General features: G+C 34.4%; 1 protein-coding gene across 2 annotated transcripts in view; it reads left to right on the top strand.

Moving 5' to 3' along the window:
* STRN3 (striatin 3) overlaps nucleotides 1–21,345 on the top strand; it is a 103,873-nt gene that overhangs the window by 49,542 nt on the left and 32,986 nt on the right. For both annotated transcript variants that reach the window (XM_032404894.1, XM_032404893.1), the window contains exons 4-7: nucleotides 3,908–3,989; nucleotides 7,178–7,351; nucleotides 14,465–14,594; nucleotides 16,242–16,383. In XM_032404894.1, the coding sequence (XP_032260785.1) occupies nucleotides 3,908–3,989; nucleotides 7,178–7,351; nucleotides 14,465–14,594; nucleotides 16,242–16,383 (528 nt within the window). The remainder of the gene's footprint in view (nucleotides 1–3,907; nucleotides 3,990–7,177; nucleotides 7,352–14,464; nucleotides 14,595–16,241; nucleotides 16,384–21,345) is intronic.

Genomic DNA, 21,345 nt, shown 5'->3' with positions numbered 1-21,345 from the left:
TATAGTTGTACCATATCTAATAAAGTCAAAGCATATATGGTAGGGAAAATAAAACTTACGTATGGATTTTTTTTTAGTTAGGTGGCAGAGTAAGTTTTAAAAATTTAATTGGTTTTTAGTTTAATATTAAATACTATTAATATTAAGTTTAATGTTAAGTACTTAGAACTTGGCAAAACACTTCATACATACAACCTGCAGTTGATTTTTCTCCACTTACTAATTTTACCATTTATTATATCTTCAGGTTGTTGGCATATATATAAAATTAAGAAAAAAAATATGAGCAGCATGAGTTTCCTTTTTTTTTTTTTTTTAAGATTTTATTTATTTGTCAGAGACAGAAAAAGAGAGAAGGGCAGGCAGAGGGAGAAGCAGGCTCTCCGCTGAGCAAGGAGCCAGATGCGGGGCTCGATCCCAGGACCCTGGGATCATGACCTGAGCTGAAGGCAGACGCTTAACCGACTGAGCCACACAAGCATCCTGCATGGGTTTCCTTTGGTCTGGCTTTTCAGTGATTATGAAGGTTCACTTTGATAGTAGGGAACAATATTGTGGCCTAATCCTTGGAAAAGCAACAATAAGTGATAAAAAGACGGAAAGTCTATATATTTTGGGCCTTGTTTACTACAGTAGTCTTATTGCAGTTAGAGGGAGTAGAGTAGCTTCACACAACCTAATGAATTCAGAACTTTTCTTTGACTCCTTTTCTTTCTAATATGGTTAGAATATTCACAAAATAAGTATTCATTTTCTAACTCGAGGGCTATCCCCCCCTAACTTGGTCTTCGTAAACGTGAGGAAGGTGGCTAGTTGCAGCTGCATTGTTCCTGGAGCTAGAGTCAGAATTGGTTAGCTGGTCTCAGTACAACAACTTGTATAAAACAGATCATTAGCAGATAAATCTCTACTGCCTACAACTGAGGTAAGATTAAAAACAACTCTGTTTTTATCTGTAAAAATTTAACTATTAAAACTTCCTTAAAATGAGGAATACAATGACATCCAAGTATTTTATTTCTGGGAACAATAATAGCAAGATAGATTGCTCTTATTGATGTAGAAAAACTTCATGGTGTTGAGCAGGGGAAAACAACGAAGGGATGGGCAAAATACAACATGAAAACAAAATGGAATAAAATTATTTACATCAAAGTATGGATTGAGATAGACATTAAACAAATTAGTGTTGTCTTTTATATATACACAAAATAAATCAAAATGTAAAAAAATGTGTAAAATATTGTCTTGACAGAAGTACAAGATATGCATGTTTTTATACCTGTGCCTCAGTAATACCAATATGTGTATGTATCCTAAACTGGTTTAACCCTATGTATCTAAATATGTAAAGAGCTCTCTTTCATACATTTAGGGGAAAAAAAAAAAAATCTAACAGTAGAAAAATAGGCAAAAGACTTGAAAAGACAGCCCATAAGAGAAGAGATCCAAATGGCCAATAAGTAGATGAAATGAGACTCAATTTTATTAGTTATTGAGGAAATACAACCAAACTGCAGTGTATACAATTAGACACCTACCAGAATGGCTAAAATAAAATACAAAAGAGAAAAAAGGTCAAGTGTTGATGAGGATTTAGAACAACCTGTTGGGATTGAAAATTGATTGAACTGCTCTAAAAGTGGTTTGTCAGTGATACTAAAGGGAACATAGCCCTAGCAGCGTGCTCTGTGGCCCAGTAATTCTACTTCTAGGTATTCTACTCCTTAAAAGGCTTACATATGTTCATCATAAGGCTTGTATATAGTATCTTGTAATAAAAATCTGGAAACAACTTGAATGATCTGCAATGTTAGAATGGGTACATAATACTGTGTGATATTTTAGCATAGTGGAATGCTCTTTAGCAACAAAAATGAACAAACTCGTAACTACATCTGACAACATGGACAGGTAACATAAAACTGAAAATTGATATAAATGATTTCATGAATATAAAGTTCAAAAATTAATCTAGGTTTTATAAATCAGGATAGTATTGATATCCTTTTGGAGTGTCTAGTGATTGGAAGAGGGCACAAGGAAAGCTTTCAGGGTGCTGATAAATGTTTTTTTTCTTCATTGAGGAACTGGTTATATTGGTGTGTTAAAAAATTCATTGAGCTGTATGCTTCTGTTGTACTTCAAGGATGTCCTTAGCAGCATTATTTATAATAGGGAAAAGTGGAAACTAATGTCAACATTAGTTGACTAGTTAAATTAAATATACTTTCTATGGAATAATTTTATGATATTAATCTATATTTATTGCCATCAAGAGAATGTTGAAATATGTTGTCAAAAGCAGCTTATAGTACAGTGCACACATTGCCCCCCCCCCTTTTTTAAGAAAGGAGTTTATGTATTTTGAGATGAAAAATAGGGATTGATAAATTCTCAAGTACTAACACTTGGTGATAGGATTTGGGGCAGTTATAGTTCCTTCTAAAAATGTATTTTTTCTCCAGTGGTTATGTATTATATGTAATTACACAGTAAACAAATGGTATAAATAGAAAAGTAGGCTATTAGGGTGAAATAATTATTTCTAGAAATCTTAGAAATTCCTGTGTTCAGGGTAAGAATGAAAAGATGTTAATAATGGGATTGTTAGGCTTAGAGAAGTAATGCCTGCTACCAGTAGTTGTTCTCATGACTCTGAGGAGTCTAGGAGCCCAACAACTGTGAGCCATGCTAAGGGTTGTCAACATTCAGTGTGAGGACTGATCTTCTATGATCCTCTCTTCTCTGCTTTATCTTTATTTTCATAATGGGACTTTATAGGAAAATATTTCTGTGATATCATTAGTGCTGATACATAGTTTTAAATCTCTCTAGGGATACTTATTGAGAGTTTGACTCACTTCAGATTATAGTATTTTTTTTTTTTAAGATGTATTTATTTATTTGAGAGAGAGAGTGGGGAGAGGGGCCAGCAGGAGAGGGAGAAAGAGAGAAGCAGACTCCCCACTGAGTGGGGAGCCTGGCTTGGGGCTCGATCTCACCACCCTGAGATTATGACCTGAGCCGAAATCAAGAGTTGGATGCTTAACCGACTGAGCCACCCAGACCCCCCTATAGTATTTATTAAACTCTCTCTTAATGTGTATACTTTTATTCCAGAATAATATATGACTTTTTATTTGTAGTAGAAACTATTTTCTGGTTTAAGTTTTAGTTCTTTTTTTTTTTTTTAAAGGTTTTATTTATTTACTTGAGAGAGAGAGACAGCGAGAGAGGGAACACAAGCAGGGGGAGTGGGAGAGGGAGAAGCAGGCTTCCCGCAGAACAGGGAGCCCGACGCGGGGCTTGATCCCAGGACCCTGGGATCATGACTCGAGCCGAAGGCAGACGCTTAACGACTGAGCCACCCAGGCACCCCTTAAGTTTTAGTTCTTAAAATGAAATTGATTATATAAAATGTTATGATATAGACTTTAAGTTAACTGATACAGATTCAAAATTAAGTTATTCAGTAGTTTTATATATACTAGGTTTCCTAAGTGTTGATTTTGAATAGCTTAAGTAAATATTAAATATTAGCTTTTTATTTTTGAAAGCATTCAACCCAGCAGAATTCTGGTAGTTAAAAAAAAAATATATTACTTTTTAGCATTTCATTTCAAAGCCTAGTCTTTTGGTTTTTGAATCTCTAGTAGAATAGTTGATGTACTCTTGGGTTTTCCCAATTTTAAAACAAGGAAGGTTGTACCTGAGTGTTGATTGGGATAAACACATTTAAAATGAGTGACCCACAGTAAATAATAGTTGTTCATTTATTTCTGTCCTTTATAAAATAGTTATATTTTGTGGGAATTTATCCCTGAGAGAACTTCGACAATATTTTCTCAAGAGTTGAAATAATGTGTATGAAATCATCTTTTTGTGTTTGTGTGTTAATTTTTAGAAGAAACCAAAGACACAGAAGCTCCCACAGCACCTCAGAATAGCCAGTTAACATGGAAGCAAGGCAGACAGCTGTTAAGACAGTAAGTAATGGTTCATTTTCAGCTTTCTTTAAGGATCTAGGTATGAAAGTGCTTATATTCAGTCACTTTGCAAGTGAAAAATTATTTGGTGATTATAGGACAGTGTGTAGAGTTTTCAAATTGCTCTCTTGCTTTATTAGACTATTCGATCTTTTTAAAGTTTGTCTCCTCTGAATGTTCCTTTGAACACTGCTCAGGATGATGATGTTTTCTTATTTGTGGGGTAGAATGTCATAAAAACTGGATGACTGGAAGGCGAGAACAAAAACAATATAGAGTTCATACTTGTGGATGCTCTCATTCCCATCACTGCAGAATTCACAGACTTGGGTTTAAGTGGGAGTGTTACTGGTTTATAGAGGAATTTAACTGGTTATCTGAAACCTTTCATAAGTGGCTTGCCAAATCCTACTTTTACTTGAATTTTTGAGGAACCTTTTTGATGTTTGAATTCTTTGCTGTATTAGAAGTAATTGTGTGGCATATCTTACTTATTGTCTTTTATCTATTTGTTTTTCGGCCTTATATTTTTAAAGCTTTGATACCTGTGTACTACTGATAGCCTGGGTAATTTACAATTATTCAACCTTCTCAACTCTATACATGTTTAGCTTTACTTCAGTAACCCTGTGAAATGTGGTCAGACCCTTGATCTTGTTACTACCTAGAACTACCCTATTCTGGAATATTCCATGATCCAACACTTGTCTTATATTCCACCTTTTCCACCCCCAACTCCCATGTTATTTGCCCTCTGACCTTACCTTGATCTTTCGATTCTTGGCTACTTCATTTTCTCCTTAAGCTCCTTGAGCTCTGGTTGGTTTTACTTTGTTTATTTGTTGATGTCGGCTTTTCTTGTTTTTATTTTTACCTAGCTCCACCTTAGACCCCATCATCCATCACCCTTTTGCTAGGACCCCTAGCTTTCTTGCTGCCCTCTCTTACCCCTCTCCCACCAGTCATTTTACTATACCTGCAGTATCTCAGCCCTAGTTCAGTCTTGCTGTCTGCTGCTTCTGTTTCTAATTAAATCTTGGAGAAAAATCACAGAGTCCTCTGAATGCCCTTACATATTCATGGTTTCCTGTACAAACATTACAGAGAGCGATTTTCCATAACCCCGGTCATGTCCTGCTCCCATTATACCTCAGATACTCTAAACTTTTACCCTATCTCAGCACATTCTCCTGTACTCATTAGAGCACCTCAGGTTCTACTTCACTGAAAATATGAAGGCTTTCAGGTGAGAACTCCCTTAACTTTTTGCTTTCCTTTCTGTAGATGTATTTAAACCTCATATTTATCACTTTAGTTTCTGGTGTTTCATTCAAACTCTTGAAACTATCAGTCCAAACTCTTAGTGACTAAAACTTGAACAAACTTCAGTAAAAACAGATTATTCTTTGGAAGGATGCTAGCAGAATTGAGGAAAGTGCTGAATAACTGAGTATCCGGAAGACAAGAGCTGACATATACCTGAGGACTTCTCAGGGAATGGAAACACCCATGATATGTTCTTATTCTCTGGTTTTCTTCTCCTCTGTGTATCAGTTACAGTGTTTTCTACTGAAAACCACTTTTCTCCAGATGGCAGGGGACCCCCTGTTTTAGTCAGAATTGGCTTAACTTGATCAAATAAACGCCCATGAGTCAGTTATTTTTACCTAGTTGTGTGAGATCTTGGCTGCTCATTCAGACCGCCGCATGGTTAGAGTGTGCTGGCAGCTGTTCCCCCCAAAAGAGAATTGCAGTTAGAAGAGTACAGTAGCTGTAGAGAAATCACTTATACAGTATTTCTCTTATAAAAGCCTAATGTTGTTGCCTGGATTAATATTCTGTCTCTCCACATCTTTCTCTGACAGTTTATTTCCGTAGTCTTCCTTGTTCATTTCTCAGCTGTGTACTCTGTTTTCCACTTTGATACTACACTGAAGCTACTCACAAACATACTTAAGAAACCTTTTTTGTTCCTATTTGATCTTTTGGAAATATTTGACATTAACTATTCATTCTTTTTTGAGCTCTTTTTTCTTACTTACTACCCGCTGTCATTTCCCACCCTTATTTCTCAAGTGCTTGCTTTTATTTTCTTTTATTTTCTCTTATTTTTCTAGCCCTTTAGATGTCTGTGTCCCCAAGCTTTCTGTTCTAGAGCTTTTTCTCAGGGTAACTTCATTTAAATCCATGGCTTTAAATACCATCAAACACTGATGACTCCCAAATCTGTATACTGAGTCCAATCTCTTTGACCTTTCTTATTATTGTGCCTAATAAATGTCACTTTTGTAGATACGACATGATTATCTGTTAGGTACCCTATAAACCAGATTCGGACACTTTATTTTTCATTTCATTGAATAGAACCACCATCTAAGCTAGAAACCTAAAATTTTTCTAAAATTCTTGTATCTCCTTTCATTCTGCTACCATGTTTATTTGTGCACCAGGTCTCTAAGATTATATCTTGCTTATTTTTCTCACGTTTATTCTCTTCAGTTTTATTTCTTGCTGTGTTAGTGTCCTAACCAGTCTCCCTGTCGTTAGTTTTCATGTAAAAATCTTTTGTTCTTTTCCAGTAGTGTCTAAGACTCCTTTTAACATCCTTAGCCTGTCAAATACCTTAAGAAGAAATTCTTTATCACACAAAGCCATTCATGACCCATTATGTATTATGTCATAATCTGGTCCCTTTCTTCTTTTCAGATCTCATCCTGGATCCTAGATTAGATATACAGAAAGTTTCAGTACCAGATTTTAGATCCTAGAGGGAGAACTAACCTGTGCATCATCCTCTGGCCAAGAGCCCAGGTTTAAACTTAGCATGTCACAGTTCTGAGGTTTAGTTCTACTCATTCTTTACTACTTTGTGGACTTTTTTTTTTTAAAGTAACATATATCATCAACTCCTAAAGCTTTTTAAGGTTCTTGGGCTTTTTAGGCTTCAGGATAATTGGCCCTTAATTAGTGTTAGCCATACTGTATGCTTTCTTAATTAAATTTCAGTTAGTAATTAGCCTTGTTCTCTTAGAATTGGAACTAGTCTATAGAGAAGAAAGTTTTGAGGCAAAGGAAGACTATATTTTATAGGGTTATGGGCTTTTCTGAAATTCCTTGATATGATTTTGAGTTAACAAGTTTGCAGGTATTAATATATGAGATTTAATATTTTAAATTTTCTCTTCTAGATATCTTCAGGAAGTAGGTTACACAGATACAATATTAGATGTACGGTCTCAGCGGGTAAGGTCATTACTTGGACTATCCAATTCAGAACCAAATGGATCAGTAGAAACAAAGAACTTAGAACAGATCCTGAATGGAGGTGAATCTCCTAAGCAAAAAGGACAAGAAATCAAAAGGTATGACCTGTACTTATAGGTTAACATTGCTTATATAATGGGTACTGTGAATCTCTTTAATTTCTTGTTACTACTGTTAACAATTTTTAAAGCAGGTAGAGTTCAGATTTAAAGACTTCCCCTCCTACATGGTACCATGGGCAAATAAATTTTCTGTTTAGGTGCTTTTTAAATTGATCTATCTTAAGTTTTGATACCAGGAAATTGGCTATAGTTCTGAAATAGGTGCAAAATTTAAATTTCAATTTGAGAGTAATTTCATGTAGTTCAGAGCTATTTTAACATCCTGATTTAAATTTTTGCTAGGGTATTTTCAATAAATTATAATGGTACTCTATAACTGGACTAGCAATGGTTACTTACACACAAGTATGAAAGAAACAAGGTTTTGTGTTATGTTTGGGCTCAGAAAGCCACCAGTTACACTTTTTAAAATTTAATGTCTTTACTGAGATAAAATTCACATACTGTACATTTCTGCCATTTAAAATATGTAGTTTGTTTTTAGGATATTCAGAGTCTCTCAGCCATCATCACAGTCTTAGTTTTGAAAATACTCATCCCCAAAAAGAATCCCATTCTCACTAGCCAACACTCCCCATTCTCCCCTGCACTCCTTTCACCACCAACCCTAGGTAACCACTAATCTACTTTATGTTCCTATAGATTCCCTATTCTGAACATTTCATATAAATGGTTATTTTGTGAGTGGCTTCTTTACCTTAGCATAATATTTTTTAAGCTTCATCCGTGTGTCAGTGATTCATTCCTTTTTATTGCCAAATAATATTCTGTTCTATGGTTATATCACATTTTGTTCATCCATTCCTTGTCCATTTGTTGGGTTTGTGGATTGGTTCTACATTTTGAAATAGAGACTAATGCTACTTTGAACATTGGTGTACATGTTTTCAGTTTTTTGGGGTTTATACCCAGGAATGGAATTTTTGAGTCATGTGGTAACTCTGTGTTTACCTTGTCGAGGAAGTTCCAAACTCTTTTCCAAAGTGGCTAAACTATTTTACATTCCCACCAGAAATTTCTTCATGTCCTCATCAAAATTTGATGTTTTCTATCAGATGTACCTTTGGTTAATACAGACTTGATGAATCAAGGTATTAATAAGTAGGTAGAACTTTTTTTTTTTTAACTCCCCCCCCCCCCAACTAAATGTCACCTTGAAAACATAAGTTTTCTGGAAAGACATAGGAAAGAAAAAGATAATGGAAAGAAACTAACATTGAGTTCCTTTAGAGCTTAAGAAATGAATAATATGTATAGTTTAAAAACTAGCATTATTTCATACCTTAGCTGTATTTCATGATATTATGCTTTTGTTTAAAACATGTACTAAAAATTTCAAGTTAACATAAGCCTTTGCTTTAGGGTTTTTATTTCTGAGAAATAAGGTCTCTTCAGTAACATTTAACATCAGATAGAGCTCTTATTTTCTTTCCTGTGGATTTCAGGAAGCACAGAATATTTTTGTGGTATAAGATAAAAAGCAAAAGTACTATGCATTTTTAAGCTTGTTAGCTAATCAGGCTAAGTAGTTCATAGAATTTATAAATATTTAGAGGACTGCAGTTTAGCACACCTGAATCTGAATTAAATCTCCACACCAGACTTAATTTTCTTGTAAAGCTTCTTGCCTTTGCAAGATTAAGACCTTAATAGGTTTCTTTTCTGTTGTGTTTAAAAAACACATGAGATCTATCCTCTTAACAGTTTTTAAAGTATACTGTGCAGTATTGTTAACCATAAGCACAATGTTGTAGAGTACACCTCTAGAACTTTTTCATCTTTCATGACTGAAACTCTATACCTATTGAATAGCAACTCCCTGTTTCCTCTTCCTATCAGCCCCTGGCAACCACCGTTCAACTTTCTGTTTCTATGAGTGACTGCTTTAAATACTTCATGAAGTGGAATCATGTAGTGTTTGTCCTTCTTTGACCGCCTTATTTCACTTAGCATAATGTCATGAAGGTTCAGCAGTGTTGTAGCATATGACAAAATTTCATTTTTTATGGCTGAGTAATATTCCATTGCATGTATATACCACATTTTTTTTATCCATTCATGTGTCCATAGATGTTTAGGTAATAGTTGTTCTTAATCAAGGCTGATTTCCATCTTAATGAGTATAGTTACATATTCTGAATCTGCACTAATGCAAGTATGTGTGTTTCAGCTATTATTCGGGCCTTTGAAAACTCTTAAGAATGAGGGAAATGATCTAACACGTTGAGGTTTTTAGCAGAAGGATGTTTATCACATTCTTATTTATAATAGTAAAAAGTTAGAAGCAATCTTTTTATTTTTTTTATCTTAGATTTTATTTATTTATTTGACAGAGAGAGACACAGCGAGAGAGGGAACACAAGCAGGGGGAGTGGGAGAGGAAGAAGCAGGCTTCCCACCGAGCAGGGAGCCTGATGCGGGGCTCTATCCCAGGACCCTGGGATCATGACCTGAGCCGAAGGCAGACACTTAACCGACTGAGCCATGCAGGCGCCCCAGTTAGAAGCAATCTTAATGTTTAACAGTAGAGCAATGGTAAATTTTAGATCATATTATTAGAGGCAGTATGCTTAATGGTTTAGAATGTGAATTCTGAGGAGGATTTTAAATTGTGACTTTGCCACTTATTAGCTATGACTTTGGGCAAGATATTTAACCTTCCTGTGCCTCACTTGTAAAATAGTGATGGTAGGGTTAATGTGAAGAAGAAATGAATTAATAGGGAAGCATTTAGAATAATGCCTGGCACATAGTTAGTGCTAGCTATGATGAAATATTGTGTGTCCTGTATTGAAATGTGACCCTACCAGAGTAATATTTACTAGACTCTGCTGAGTGAATGTCATTCTTGTATTTGTTGGTTTATTGTAGCAGGGATGTTGAGGATGCATAGTGCGTTGTGTCACAAAGCATCTACTTTATGAGGATTCATGAGAGGACAGAATTCTCTTAGATCTTGCAACTGGGAAAAGCTCTGCTGCTTCTTAATAATTGGTTTGATTTACCTGTGAACCTCCAGTAGTTGCGCCCTTTCTCTTTTTATTGTGTTTGGAATCTTGCCATATTTGTGCCCTGCATACATGCTTCTCCACCCCCCACTGACTTTTAGCCTTTTACTTACCAACCTTGCCCTTGGCTTCTCTTTTATTTTCTCCTCATCTGGACATTTTAATTTTTTTACTCCATTGATTTTCTTTTTACAGTGAGAGAGGATAGTAAATAAATAGTTGGCAAAGAAAAAAAAAACTGTTACAAAATCCATAAAGACTTTTTCTTAAGCATGATGGATTAATAAAACCACATTTTAGTTGTGTGCCTTCTGGAACCTCTGTTAAAATTACAGTTAAAGACTTTTTAAGATGCATTAACACATAAGAACGAAAAAACTGCATATGTAGAAAAAATGAGAGGATGTACTGTACATTAGATAGGGTCAGTTTAACAATTATGGAAGTTGGGAAGAATGTGGAGGAATATTACATGCCTTAAATCTAAGGACATTCAGGAGCAATAATAAGAAAAGGAACAAGCCAATTAAAATCATAAAATGCCAGCAAAGCTCCAAAGGCTATGGAATTAGAGGTATCAGATACATCTGGATTGGATTTAGAGGGGGTTATAATTAGAATATTGGTTTAAAGTTTATGTAAGAGGTAGTTAGAATCTCAGATCTCTTCTTTTATCCTGTGTAGCAAGCTGAACACCCCTCCACCTATGGTGGTATATTTTCCAGTGAAGCTGAACCATGATTTGTGATTTCTTAAGAAGTAAAGCAACTCTAGGATAGAATCTACTTAACTGGAAACAGGAGGATTATCTGAATCTCCAGCTGAGCAGTGAAATCCCCTGTTTTCTTCTAGTATTTGGCTTCTGGTATGTTTGCATGGGTCTTACCCCTTCCAGGCAGAATGTTGAAATTTATCACATTAAATAGAAAAGACTTAATGGTACTGACAGTTGGGATCTGCCAGTGAAATGGTGAGCCTCTGTCCTATCATGCAGAAGTGAAGCCAGCTGCTTTGGCAAAACCTCACCCATCTAATACATACAGTTAGCTTTTTGGTGCCTCACTCTTAAAGGTGAACATTTTAGGAAAGACTTTAATATGGAAATTGGAGATAAAGGAAGCAAAGAAAAAAGGAACTCAGAAACCAGGGAGCACAAAAACAAAACAAAACAAAACAAAACAAAAAAAAGAAAACAGGGAGCAGATTTTCAAAACTATAATTACTCTTCTGAAAAGACTGAGAGAAGATAATACCTCTACAAAACAAATAGGATGTTATTTGGTGATGGACATTAAGGAGGGCATGGGATGTAACGAGCACTGGGTATTATATAAACTGATGAATCACTGAACTCTACCTCTGAAACTAATAATACATTATGTTAATTAATTGAATTTAAAAAGCTCTAAAAATTCAATCAGAAATCAAAAAAGAGCTATTAGTAAAAGGTGTGATAGAAATAATTTCCACATAAAACTTAGAGGATAAGGTTGAAGAATCACCCCCCCACCCCCACCCTCCGAAAAGAGAAAAGGGGAAAGAGGAAATGGGACTGAAAAGATAGGAAAATTCAGAGATCAGTTCAGTAGGGCCAACATCTGACTAGGAGTTCAGAGAGAACAAGTAAAATGCTCTTGAAAAGAAATTAAATTAGTAATAAAAGGAAATTTTCTGGAATACATTTACAGAATGTTAATTTTCAAAGATGTTTCCAGATTGAAAGGATTCTTCCCAATTACACTATAAAATTAATAATAAAAAAAAAACATACAAAGGCCATCATCCTGAATGCTAAAAAGAAGCATCTCAAAAGAAACAGTATGTTAGCATGCAAGTAGGGTAAAGTTTCAGACCCTTCATAGTCCGTGGTGGCTTTAATTTTCATTTTCCTAAAGACTGATGATGTTGAGCATCATTTTATGCCATCTGTGTAGCTTTTGATACAGTGTCTATTTGAATAATGTTCCCATTTTTTATTGTTTTGTTACTGTTATTTAAGCGTTCTTTATATATTCTGGACACAGGTGGTCTTCATCAAATATGTGACTTGCAAATATCCTCTCCCAATCTGTAGGCTTTTCTTTAAGTTCTCTTAACAGTATCTTTTGAAGAACAAAGTTTTTAATTTTGGGAAGTCTTGATTCATTTTCTTTTATGGGTTGTGTTCTATTTGTCCTTTAAAGCCATGCAAATGTATTGCTGTGATGAAATACAATTTTAAAGGGATTCCTGGGTGACTCAGTCGGTTAAGCGTCTGCCTTGGGCTTGGGTCCTGATCCCAGGGTCCTGGGATTGAGTCCCACATCGGGCCCTTGCTCAGCGGGGAGCCTGCTTCTTCTGCCTCAGCTTCCCCTGCTCGTGCTCTCTCTCTCTCTGACAAATAAAATCTTAAAAAAAAAAAAAAATACAGTTTTAAAAACTTAAAACATGAGTTTCACTTTAGAGACAGACATTTCTTTCCTTTTTTTTTTATTTTTTATTTTTTTTTAAGATTTAGGGTACCTGGGTGGCTCAGTCGGTTAAGCATCTGCCTTCAACTCAGGTCATGATCCCAGGGTCCTGGGATCAAGTACTGCATCGGGCTCCTTGCTCCTCAGGGAGCCTGCTTCTCCCTCTCCCTCTGCCTCTCTCTCTCTCTCTCTGTCTCTCATGAATAAATAAAATCTTAAAAAAAAAAAAAGATTTTATTTATTTGAGAGAAGGAGAGAACTAAAGGGAGAGAGCAAGCACAAGTAGGGGGGCAGAGGGAGAGGGCGAAGCAGTCTTCCCAGTGAGCAGGGAGCCCAACATGGGACTTGATCCAGTGTCAGATGCTCAATCTACAGAGCCACCCAAGTGCCCCTGTTGTCGATTTCAGCTCAAGTCATGATTTCAGGGTCTTGAGATCAAGCCCTGCAATGGGGGCTCTGCCCTGGGCATGGAGCCTACTTAAGATTCTCTCTTTCCCTCTCCCTTTCCCCCTCCCTCCCCACCTTAAAGAAAAAAAAAAGTCTGAATTGTATTGTGTCCTTAGAAACAATCAGGGAGGGGCAAAACCTTCAAATTTTAGATTATTATTCTTTTTGTTACCAAAAGATCATCTAGTTCAACCCAAACAGTTTTAGTTAAAGAAATTGTGGCTAAAAGGTTTAAGTGTGACTTGGCCAAATTCAGTCATCTAGTTAATGGAAGAGCAGAGACTTTTAATGTGAAAGTCTGTGTTGGGCTGAAATTTCCACTGTTCTTTTGCTTTGTTATTAGACATTTTTTTATTTTTATTTTTTAAAGATTTTATTTATTTATTTTGACAGAGAGAGAGATGGCGAGAGAGGGAACATGAGCAGGGTGAGTGGGAGAGGGAGAAGCAGGCTTCCCAGTGAGCAGAGAGCCCGACGTGGGGCTCGATCCCAGAACCCTGGGATCATGGTCCGAGCAAAAGGCAGACGCTTAACGACTGAGCCACCCAGGGGCCCCTGTTATTAGCCATTTAAACAACTTTTTGAAAACCCTTTTTTGTACATAGAAAGGAATTCAGATTACAGTTTAAAAAATGATAGGTAGATTAAAATAGATTATCATTATTACCTATTGAATGATTCTGAAGGACTTGAAAATATTTCTTTAGTGTATTAAGAATCCTGTTTTCTAGGTAAGAAAATCTGTGAAATGGATTGGAATAGCTATATCTGATTTATCCCATAACTTTAAATCTGGGCAGGTTTTAGTCTTCAGACATTTGGGCCTCTATAAGAGGTTGTAGAGCTATAAGAAATGCTAAGTTTAGCTTGCTTGCTTATGATGGCTTTATTTTGAGAAATAATACCACATTTGAGTGTCTGTTACTATAAGATTTTGATAGAGTAATTACTCAAAGTATTTTGGCCAATAAACATTGGAGAAACTTAACAGAACAATCACTTTTACTTTAGAAAACATAATCTTCAAAACATTATTTTCTTGGGTTAAATACTTAGGCAGTACATTATAAATAGCTTATCGTTTGAATCTCTATACTACTTTCAAGTACTGTTTTAAAATAGGAACCAGAAATATTAGAATTAACCATTGGAATATTTGGATTCATCTTTTTCCCCTTTGACAGGCCCTCTGGTGATGTTCTTGAGACATTCAATTTTTTAGAAAATGCTGATGACAGTGATGAAGAAGAGGAAAATGACATGATTGAAGGCATCCCAGAAGGAAAAGATAAACATCGGATAAATAAACACAAAGTAGGAACTCAATTTTTAATTTTTATTAGCTAAAATAAATATACACATGTGTTTGGAATAGAAATTTTCAAGATGTCTTAAGTTACATTGGGAGTGATTTTTTTTTTTAATCATCTTGAAAGTTTTATATATTGTCAGTTCTTATTATTACCCATGTATTGTAGAAATTATTATTTTCTGTATCATTCACTAAGTGGCAAAAAGGGGTCTGTTTTGGGCACCTGGGTGGCTCGGTTGTTGGGCATCTGCCTTTGGCTCAGGTCATGATCCCAGGGTCCTGGGATCGAGCTCAGCATCGGGCTCCCTGTTCGGCAGGAGGCCTGCTTCTCCCTCTCCCACTCCCCTTGCTTGTGTTCCCTCTCTCGCTGTGTCTCTCTCTGTCAAATAAATAAAATCTTAAAAAGGGGGGGGAGTCTGTTTTTATAGAACTAGTCTGGCTGTTTGAAACTTTAAAAAAACAAAAACAGAAAACCATCTTCTCCACTCCTGCTACAATTAAGAACCACTGCTGAAGACTGTCTCTTTATGTACAGTAAACAGGTGATAAATAAAGTGAAGCTGAAACAGGGATACTCCCACTCTGGGTGAGGGAATAAACTATGGATTATAAATGTACGTGTCCACATTTTTGTTTTTTGATAAGGATTAATAAAAATTTACTTTTACTCATAACCTAAGAAACTGAATTACCAATTTTATCAATGATGTGAGTTAGCTTTAAGAGTATACACAGATTAGATGATCTGTTTATGAATTATCACAGTAGCATAGAGTATTTCGTGTATCTAAAAAAAAGTACATAGGTTAAATTTTGGTTCCTTGGGATGTTCTTGTTCCTCAAGAAAAGTTTCTAGGCTATTAAAGCAGTTTTTAGTGTTCCTGTCACATTTCATGTATGCAACATATTCGTGTGTAACATGGGTAAATGGAGATTTTTGACCCCCCCTTTTTTACCTTGGGAGCCAAAGTACTATTATTATCACAGCTATTGACTTAGGATCAGTTAATATCCTTTTTTTTTTTTTAAAGATTTTATTTATTTATTTATTTATTTGAGAGCGAACGAGAAACAGCATGAGAGGGGAGAGGGTCAGAGGGAGAAACAGGCTCCCCGCTGAGCCGGGAGCTTGATGTGGGACTCGATCCCAGGACTCCGGGATCATGACCTGGGCCAAAGGCAGTCGCTTAACCAACTGAGCCACCCAGGCGCCCAAGATCAGTTAATATCCTTACCAGCTATGCCATATAGCCCTGTGAATTATGGATTACATATGCAGTTCTCAGTGAGTGAAGTCAGTTCAACACAATGTATCAGAATGTAAGTGAGTGAAAGGGTCTATAAATAGGGGTAATTGTGAATCTATTATAATTAAAGAACTTAACTATTTTTTAATTAGTATTTTAACTGTTTTTTACAACCAGATTACTTGCATCATATCTTACAGTAATCTTCCCATGGCACTATTAAGAACCATTTATATAGGGTATAATTTGGGATTGGTGAAATAAATGGAAAATCTAAAATTTTGTATATGTAAGTAATTTAAAAATTGGAGTGCAAATATAAAGATAAATGTGTGAAAACATATAAAGGACTCCTTTAAAATCTAGGATAAAAGTAATTCTTGGCTTATGTTCCATTTACAGATAGGTAATGAAGGTTTAGCTGCTGACCTAACTGATGATCCTGATACTGAGGAAGCACTGAAAGAATTTGATTTTTTAGTGACTGCTGAAGATGGTGAAGGAGCTGGAGAAGCACGGAGTTCAGGGGATGGCACAGAATGGGGTAAGGTGATAAAGAAATATGGGGGTGGGAGAATAGCTTTTAAAGATGTATTGCTATTGAATATTATATGTGGAATGTGAGTATTTCAATGTATGATGGCAGTTGAACAAGAGCAAGGGTATTTTGCACCAATTTGTTTAGATTTGGTGACAAAACTATTGTTTAATATATGACTTTTGGTGGATTTTGATTTTTGAAACTTATCTTGAATTAAAGTTGAAAGAAATCCAATTTCTTTCCTCTTAGCAAATAAAAAAAACCATGTATATAGTTTTAAACATTCTCATTATTTAATTTGGTAATGAATCTAGGTTTAAAGATTTAACTCTTTTGTTACGCCCTTATGATGTTACCTGACTTATTGCTAGAAAGTAATAAAGCTATACTAATCCTGAATTACAGCTTCACATTGAACAAGGTTTAGTGAAGGTATTAAACTTTACTACATATAATATTTAGTGTGCATATGTAAGGGCCTAGCCTCTGGAAATGGTATGTAATGCTAATAATCCAGCCATAACTAAAAGAAAACAATTGTATTTATACAGGGTTAAAAACCCCATTAGAAAATAGAAGTATAAAAATTATATTAAGATAGTAGCTGAGGTCCACTCTCTTGTGCATTCAGTCAGCTTTTAATACCAGCATGTTATCTGGCAGGTTTACAGTGTTTACAGAGCTTTATGGGAGAAGGTTACTAAGTACCTTAATGCACATTTCAAATGAACACCAAAGTTGCTTAGTTACTAGCAGGAGGAATTATCACGAGCTACTTAAAAACTGTTTTGGTGATGGGGAACACATGTTATTTAAAAATGCCTCATTTGTGTATTGAAACTGAATTTGCTAATAGCAGGAGAAACAAAACCTAATAGGTAATATAATTATTTACTATCCTGATAACAATTCAAGTACTTAAAAATCTGAATTTTGGTACCAGCTTTCTTATTGATTATAATTCTCAAGCATTGTTTCAGACCTTTACTTATCTCTTCTTCTAATTGGAAAGAGAAGAGGCACATTAGTGGAAAATAGGAAAAAACTTCAGAATTACTTTCTAGACTTTGAATATACATTTTTGTACTTATTTGAAAATGGCTATATTCTAGTTTACTTTTCTTAAGAATTAGCATTGCTCAGGGGGCACGATAAAAGTATCAAAGTTTTCTTTAAGCTTCTTTGTGCAACCCATTCAGTATTGGAAATACTTAATTTTTTTCCCCAGTAGTTTCTAAAGTACTGGGTTTTTTTTCCCCGGGTTATTTTGTAATTCTATTAATGCATTTAAATTATATAAATATATAATTATTTTATAACTTGTGTATTTTAGGAGTTCTAGAAACCCACACATACCTGTGAAGAAGAAATTAAAAATAACCTATAATGCCACTATGTAAAGAGAATCATGGTTAACATTTATATATATATATATATATCTGTCTTTATTTAATGAAAGATTTTTGCTTAGTGCCAATTTATAACCCACACTTTTCACCTAATACATTGTTCTTCTGCAACAGCATTTTTAATAGCTTCATAATATTGTCAGTATGTTCCATTATTTAATTGGGGCTTTACTGATGAATATTTAGATTATTTTCATTAAGGAAAATAATCAGCAATTTTCAAATATCTCTGTAGCTAAATCTTGGCATATAACCATTCCTGCTTTCTTTGCCTAAAATTGCTGGAAGTTTAACTGTTAGTCAAAAGAATATATAAAAATTTCAGGAATTTAATTTGTATAAAATGGCATTATTTCCTTAATAATGAAATACCATATGGTGTACAGTTGATTGGGACTTCTATCCAAAGACTTTTGGCTCTAGAGCAGTTTCAAAAGCAGACCTAAATAGTGAATGCTAACTGTAAAACATTATTCACTTTTACTATTACTATTTGAGAGTGACCTGAATCTTTGTGTAAATGAAAGTCTTTTCCTTCTAGATGAGAGTGAACCATCTTTAAAGCATTTTAAGTTCTTTAGAAAGAAAAGAACAAAATTGTTCAAGTAGTTTCTTTCCTTAACAAGTGAAAACTGTCAAAGGATTTCTGAATTTTTCATTTCTACTCAACAGGTGCTATATTCAGTTTTCCAAAACAAAGAGGAGGGATATAAAAACATACCTTTATTTAACTCATTTGCTTAAATTTGAATTTACTTACAAATGGGAAGGTGGCAGTTTTTGAGATTTAAATTATTGAGTAAAAGACATTTTTTTGTTATTTTTTTGTTTTTAATAAGTAATGTATCCTAATGAAACATATCATATCCCAGTACTCACCCACAGTGGGTAATCTGTTGTTTTTTATTTTGTAATAAAATAAAAAAGAGTAGAAATCTCAGATATTCTAATTTTGAATACTTTTATCCTATAAAACATCATTGCTTTTTAGGAAGCTTTTAAATCCTATTTTTCTTTTCTCATCTACATTAGGTAGTCTAAGTTTAATTTTGGTAGTTTTTAGTTCTTATAATCAAAAATAACAGTAGGCATTTCTAATTTTGCTATTTCTCTCATGGAGACTTGGCATTTTAAGCATGTTTGATTATTTTCTCCTCCACTTTGAGACTGTGATTTGTGGAAATTTATAGGACTACCAAATGTAATTAGAATGTTTGTATTTAAATATAATGGATTGGATAATTAAAGTACTGAATATTTGCATAAAGTGAAGTTAGTTACATTTTTATGCTACATTAAGTAGATTTATGTAATTCCTCTGCTCTGATAGTTAGAATTACCATAGTAGAATTCTGTTTTTGTGGTTTGAGTTTTTAAGGGTTATTTTTTTGTGTGTGCATATTTGTGTTTTCTTTTAAACAAAAAAGTTCCCCTAACTGATTCAACCTCATTTCTTGGTATTTTTTCCCCCTAGATTTTTAAAAAACAGAATTAATATGTAGAAGATTATGCTGCCTCTTCCCTTTTGCTCTTAACTATTTCTTATAAGCAATATCAAATCAGCTGTTATTACAGGCAAGTTTCAGGATGTTTTTTGTGCACATATGCATTCACCAACCTGTTCTTTGCACTGCTTTGAGTTAACCTTTGTTTTCTAGACTTTAGGTTATCTTGCAAGTAATATTTGTTTTTTTTCCCCTTAAGACTTACCCTTTTCGTTCCCTTTTGCTTTTTCACTCCAGTACCCTTTGCTACTTGAATTAGAGTTACTCACAGCTTTATTTTTTCTACAGAGATCTTTTAAAAAACTGTTGGGCTATCTTACTAAAATTTTCTGTCCTATGGAATTACCTGTGTAAAGTTTATACCACTTAAGCTTTTTTTTTTTCTTCTTTCTGTAGGTTTAAAAATGTGTCAATTTGGCTTACTTTAAGTGGTCACTTTTAAAAACTGCTAGTTTTATTAAGATGAATGCAAATGATTAGTTCTTTAGATTACTTTTTTGGGGGGAGTATCCAGTGAGTTCACAGAATAATTTCTGATACAGCACAGTTTTCAGTAAACTTCATGATTAGAGTACACAAAAAGTGAATTTTCTCTTTAAATCAGTATTACTACAATATTACAAACAGTACTACAATTTGCAGATTTGACAGATAATCTCATGTGTAAGTTTCAATCTTTAGCAGCCTAGTTTTAAGTAATTCAAGTTGGCAAATTAACTTAAAGCTTTGAATTTAGCTTTTTACATAATGACTGCCTAAGATCATAGGTATATCCATAGGGGAGAAAGTGATAACAATTATAGTAGGAAAGGCTCAAGGTACAGTAAGTAGTAGAATTTCTACATGCCATTCAAATATGAGAATTTCTTATATTTACTACATATAGCAATCTATAAGGGGGAAAAACTGCTTTTTTATGTCCACTCTATGGATTAAGTCAGTGAGGCCTAGGCAGTTTTACAAGACTTGTGATCTGGAATATAATGAGTTACCAAAAATTTAGCAAGTATGTTTTCCCTAAAATCTCACTATTCTGTCAGTCCTGTTGATGGACTTAGCCTATGTGTTTTGGTATAATTTTTATTTAGTAAAATGGTTACATAAACTCATAGTTGTTACTCTGTAACAGAATGTTAAACTTTCTAATAACATGGCTGTTTTAAAACTAAACAAATGAAGGGAAAACCCTTAATACTTAAAGTAATTCTAATAGACTTATTTTTATTCTGCTTCTTTTTAATGCTGTTTTTCTTCTAGTTTACTACAGAGTAAAATTTTTCCAGGCACAAGTATTTACTTTAAATACAGATTTGCTATTCAGCTAAAATAGCTGAAGTTTCATCTTTAGCAGATGTACAGCACTGTATGTTTTCACTTCTCCATGCTTGTCACTGCTTTTATCATACCCTAAAAAAAATCAACTCAAAAAATTCTTCAGTGGAATTTGAGTTTTGTTTTTTTGTTTTTTTTTGCTAATCTTAGTTGTAGACCAATGGAAGAAGGTAATGAGATGTTGAACTATTTGGGTGGGGTGGGGGCCGAGGTGGGATTCTCTGAATGCTTTGTATGTATTATTGGAGACAATGTATTTTGGAACTATATGTATGTATTATATTGGACTAGAATGCCTCTCCATTAGTATAGTTATCCCGTGCATGCAGAATCAGTGTGACAGAAGGTGCATGAATATTTTCATCAATAAAATGGCACTGACCTTTCCAGCTTGCACTCTTATGAGTAGTTCGCATGTAATTCATTCATTTGCTTTTATGATGCTGGCTGAATAATTTTTATGAACATTTTTATAAAGATGCAGTGATCTATTTTGTATAACATTAATTTTCTAATGTCAGTCCATTGAATATTAGTCATTGAAAGAACAATAACCTTCAAATTTGTGATTAATAGAAATGAAGCACCGTTTAACTGTTAGTATTAACTGTTTAGAAACTTATGAGATGGGCATTTAGAGTTTGAGTTGTGAATACCAAAACCGAAACTGCACCTTTAAAGTATTTTGGGTATATGCTGTTAGTACATTTTTATTATGA

The sequence above is a fragment of the Phoca vitulina genome, unplaced genomic scaffold (assembly GCF_004348235.1).
Source record: "Phoca vitulina isolate PV1807 unplaced genomic scaffold, GSC_HSeal_1.0 scaffold7, whole genome shotgun sequence".
In the NCBI taxonomy this organism is placed as follows: domain Eukaryota; kingdom Metazoa; phylum Chordata; class Mammalia; order Carnivora; family Phocidae; genus Phoca; species Phoca vitulina.
Note: the sequence above shows the minus strand (reverse complement) of the source record. Positions and strands in the feature narration are given on the sequence as shown.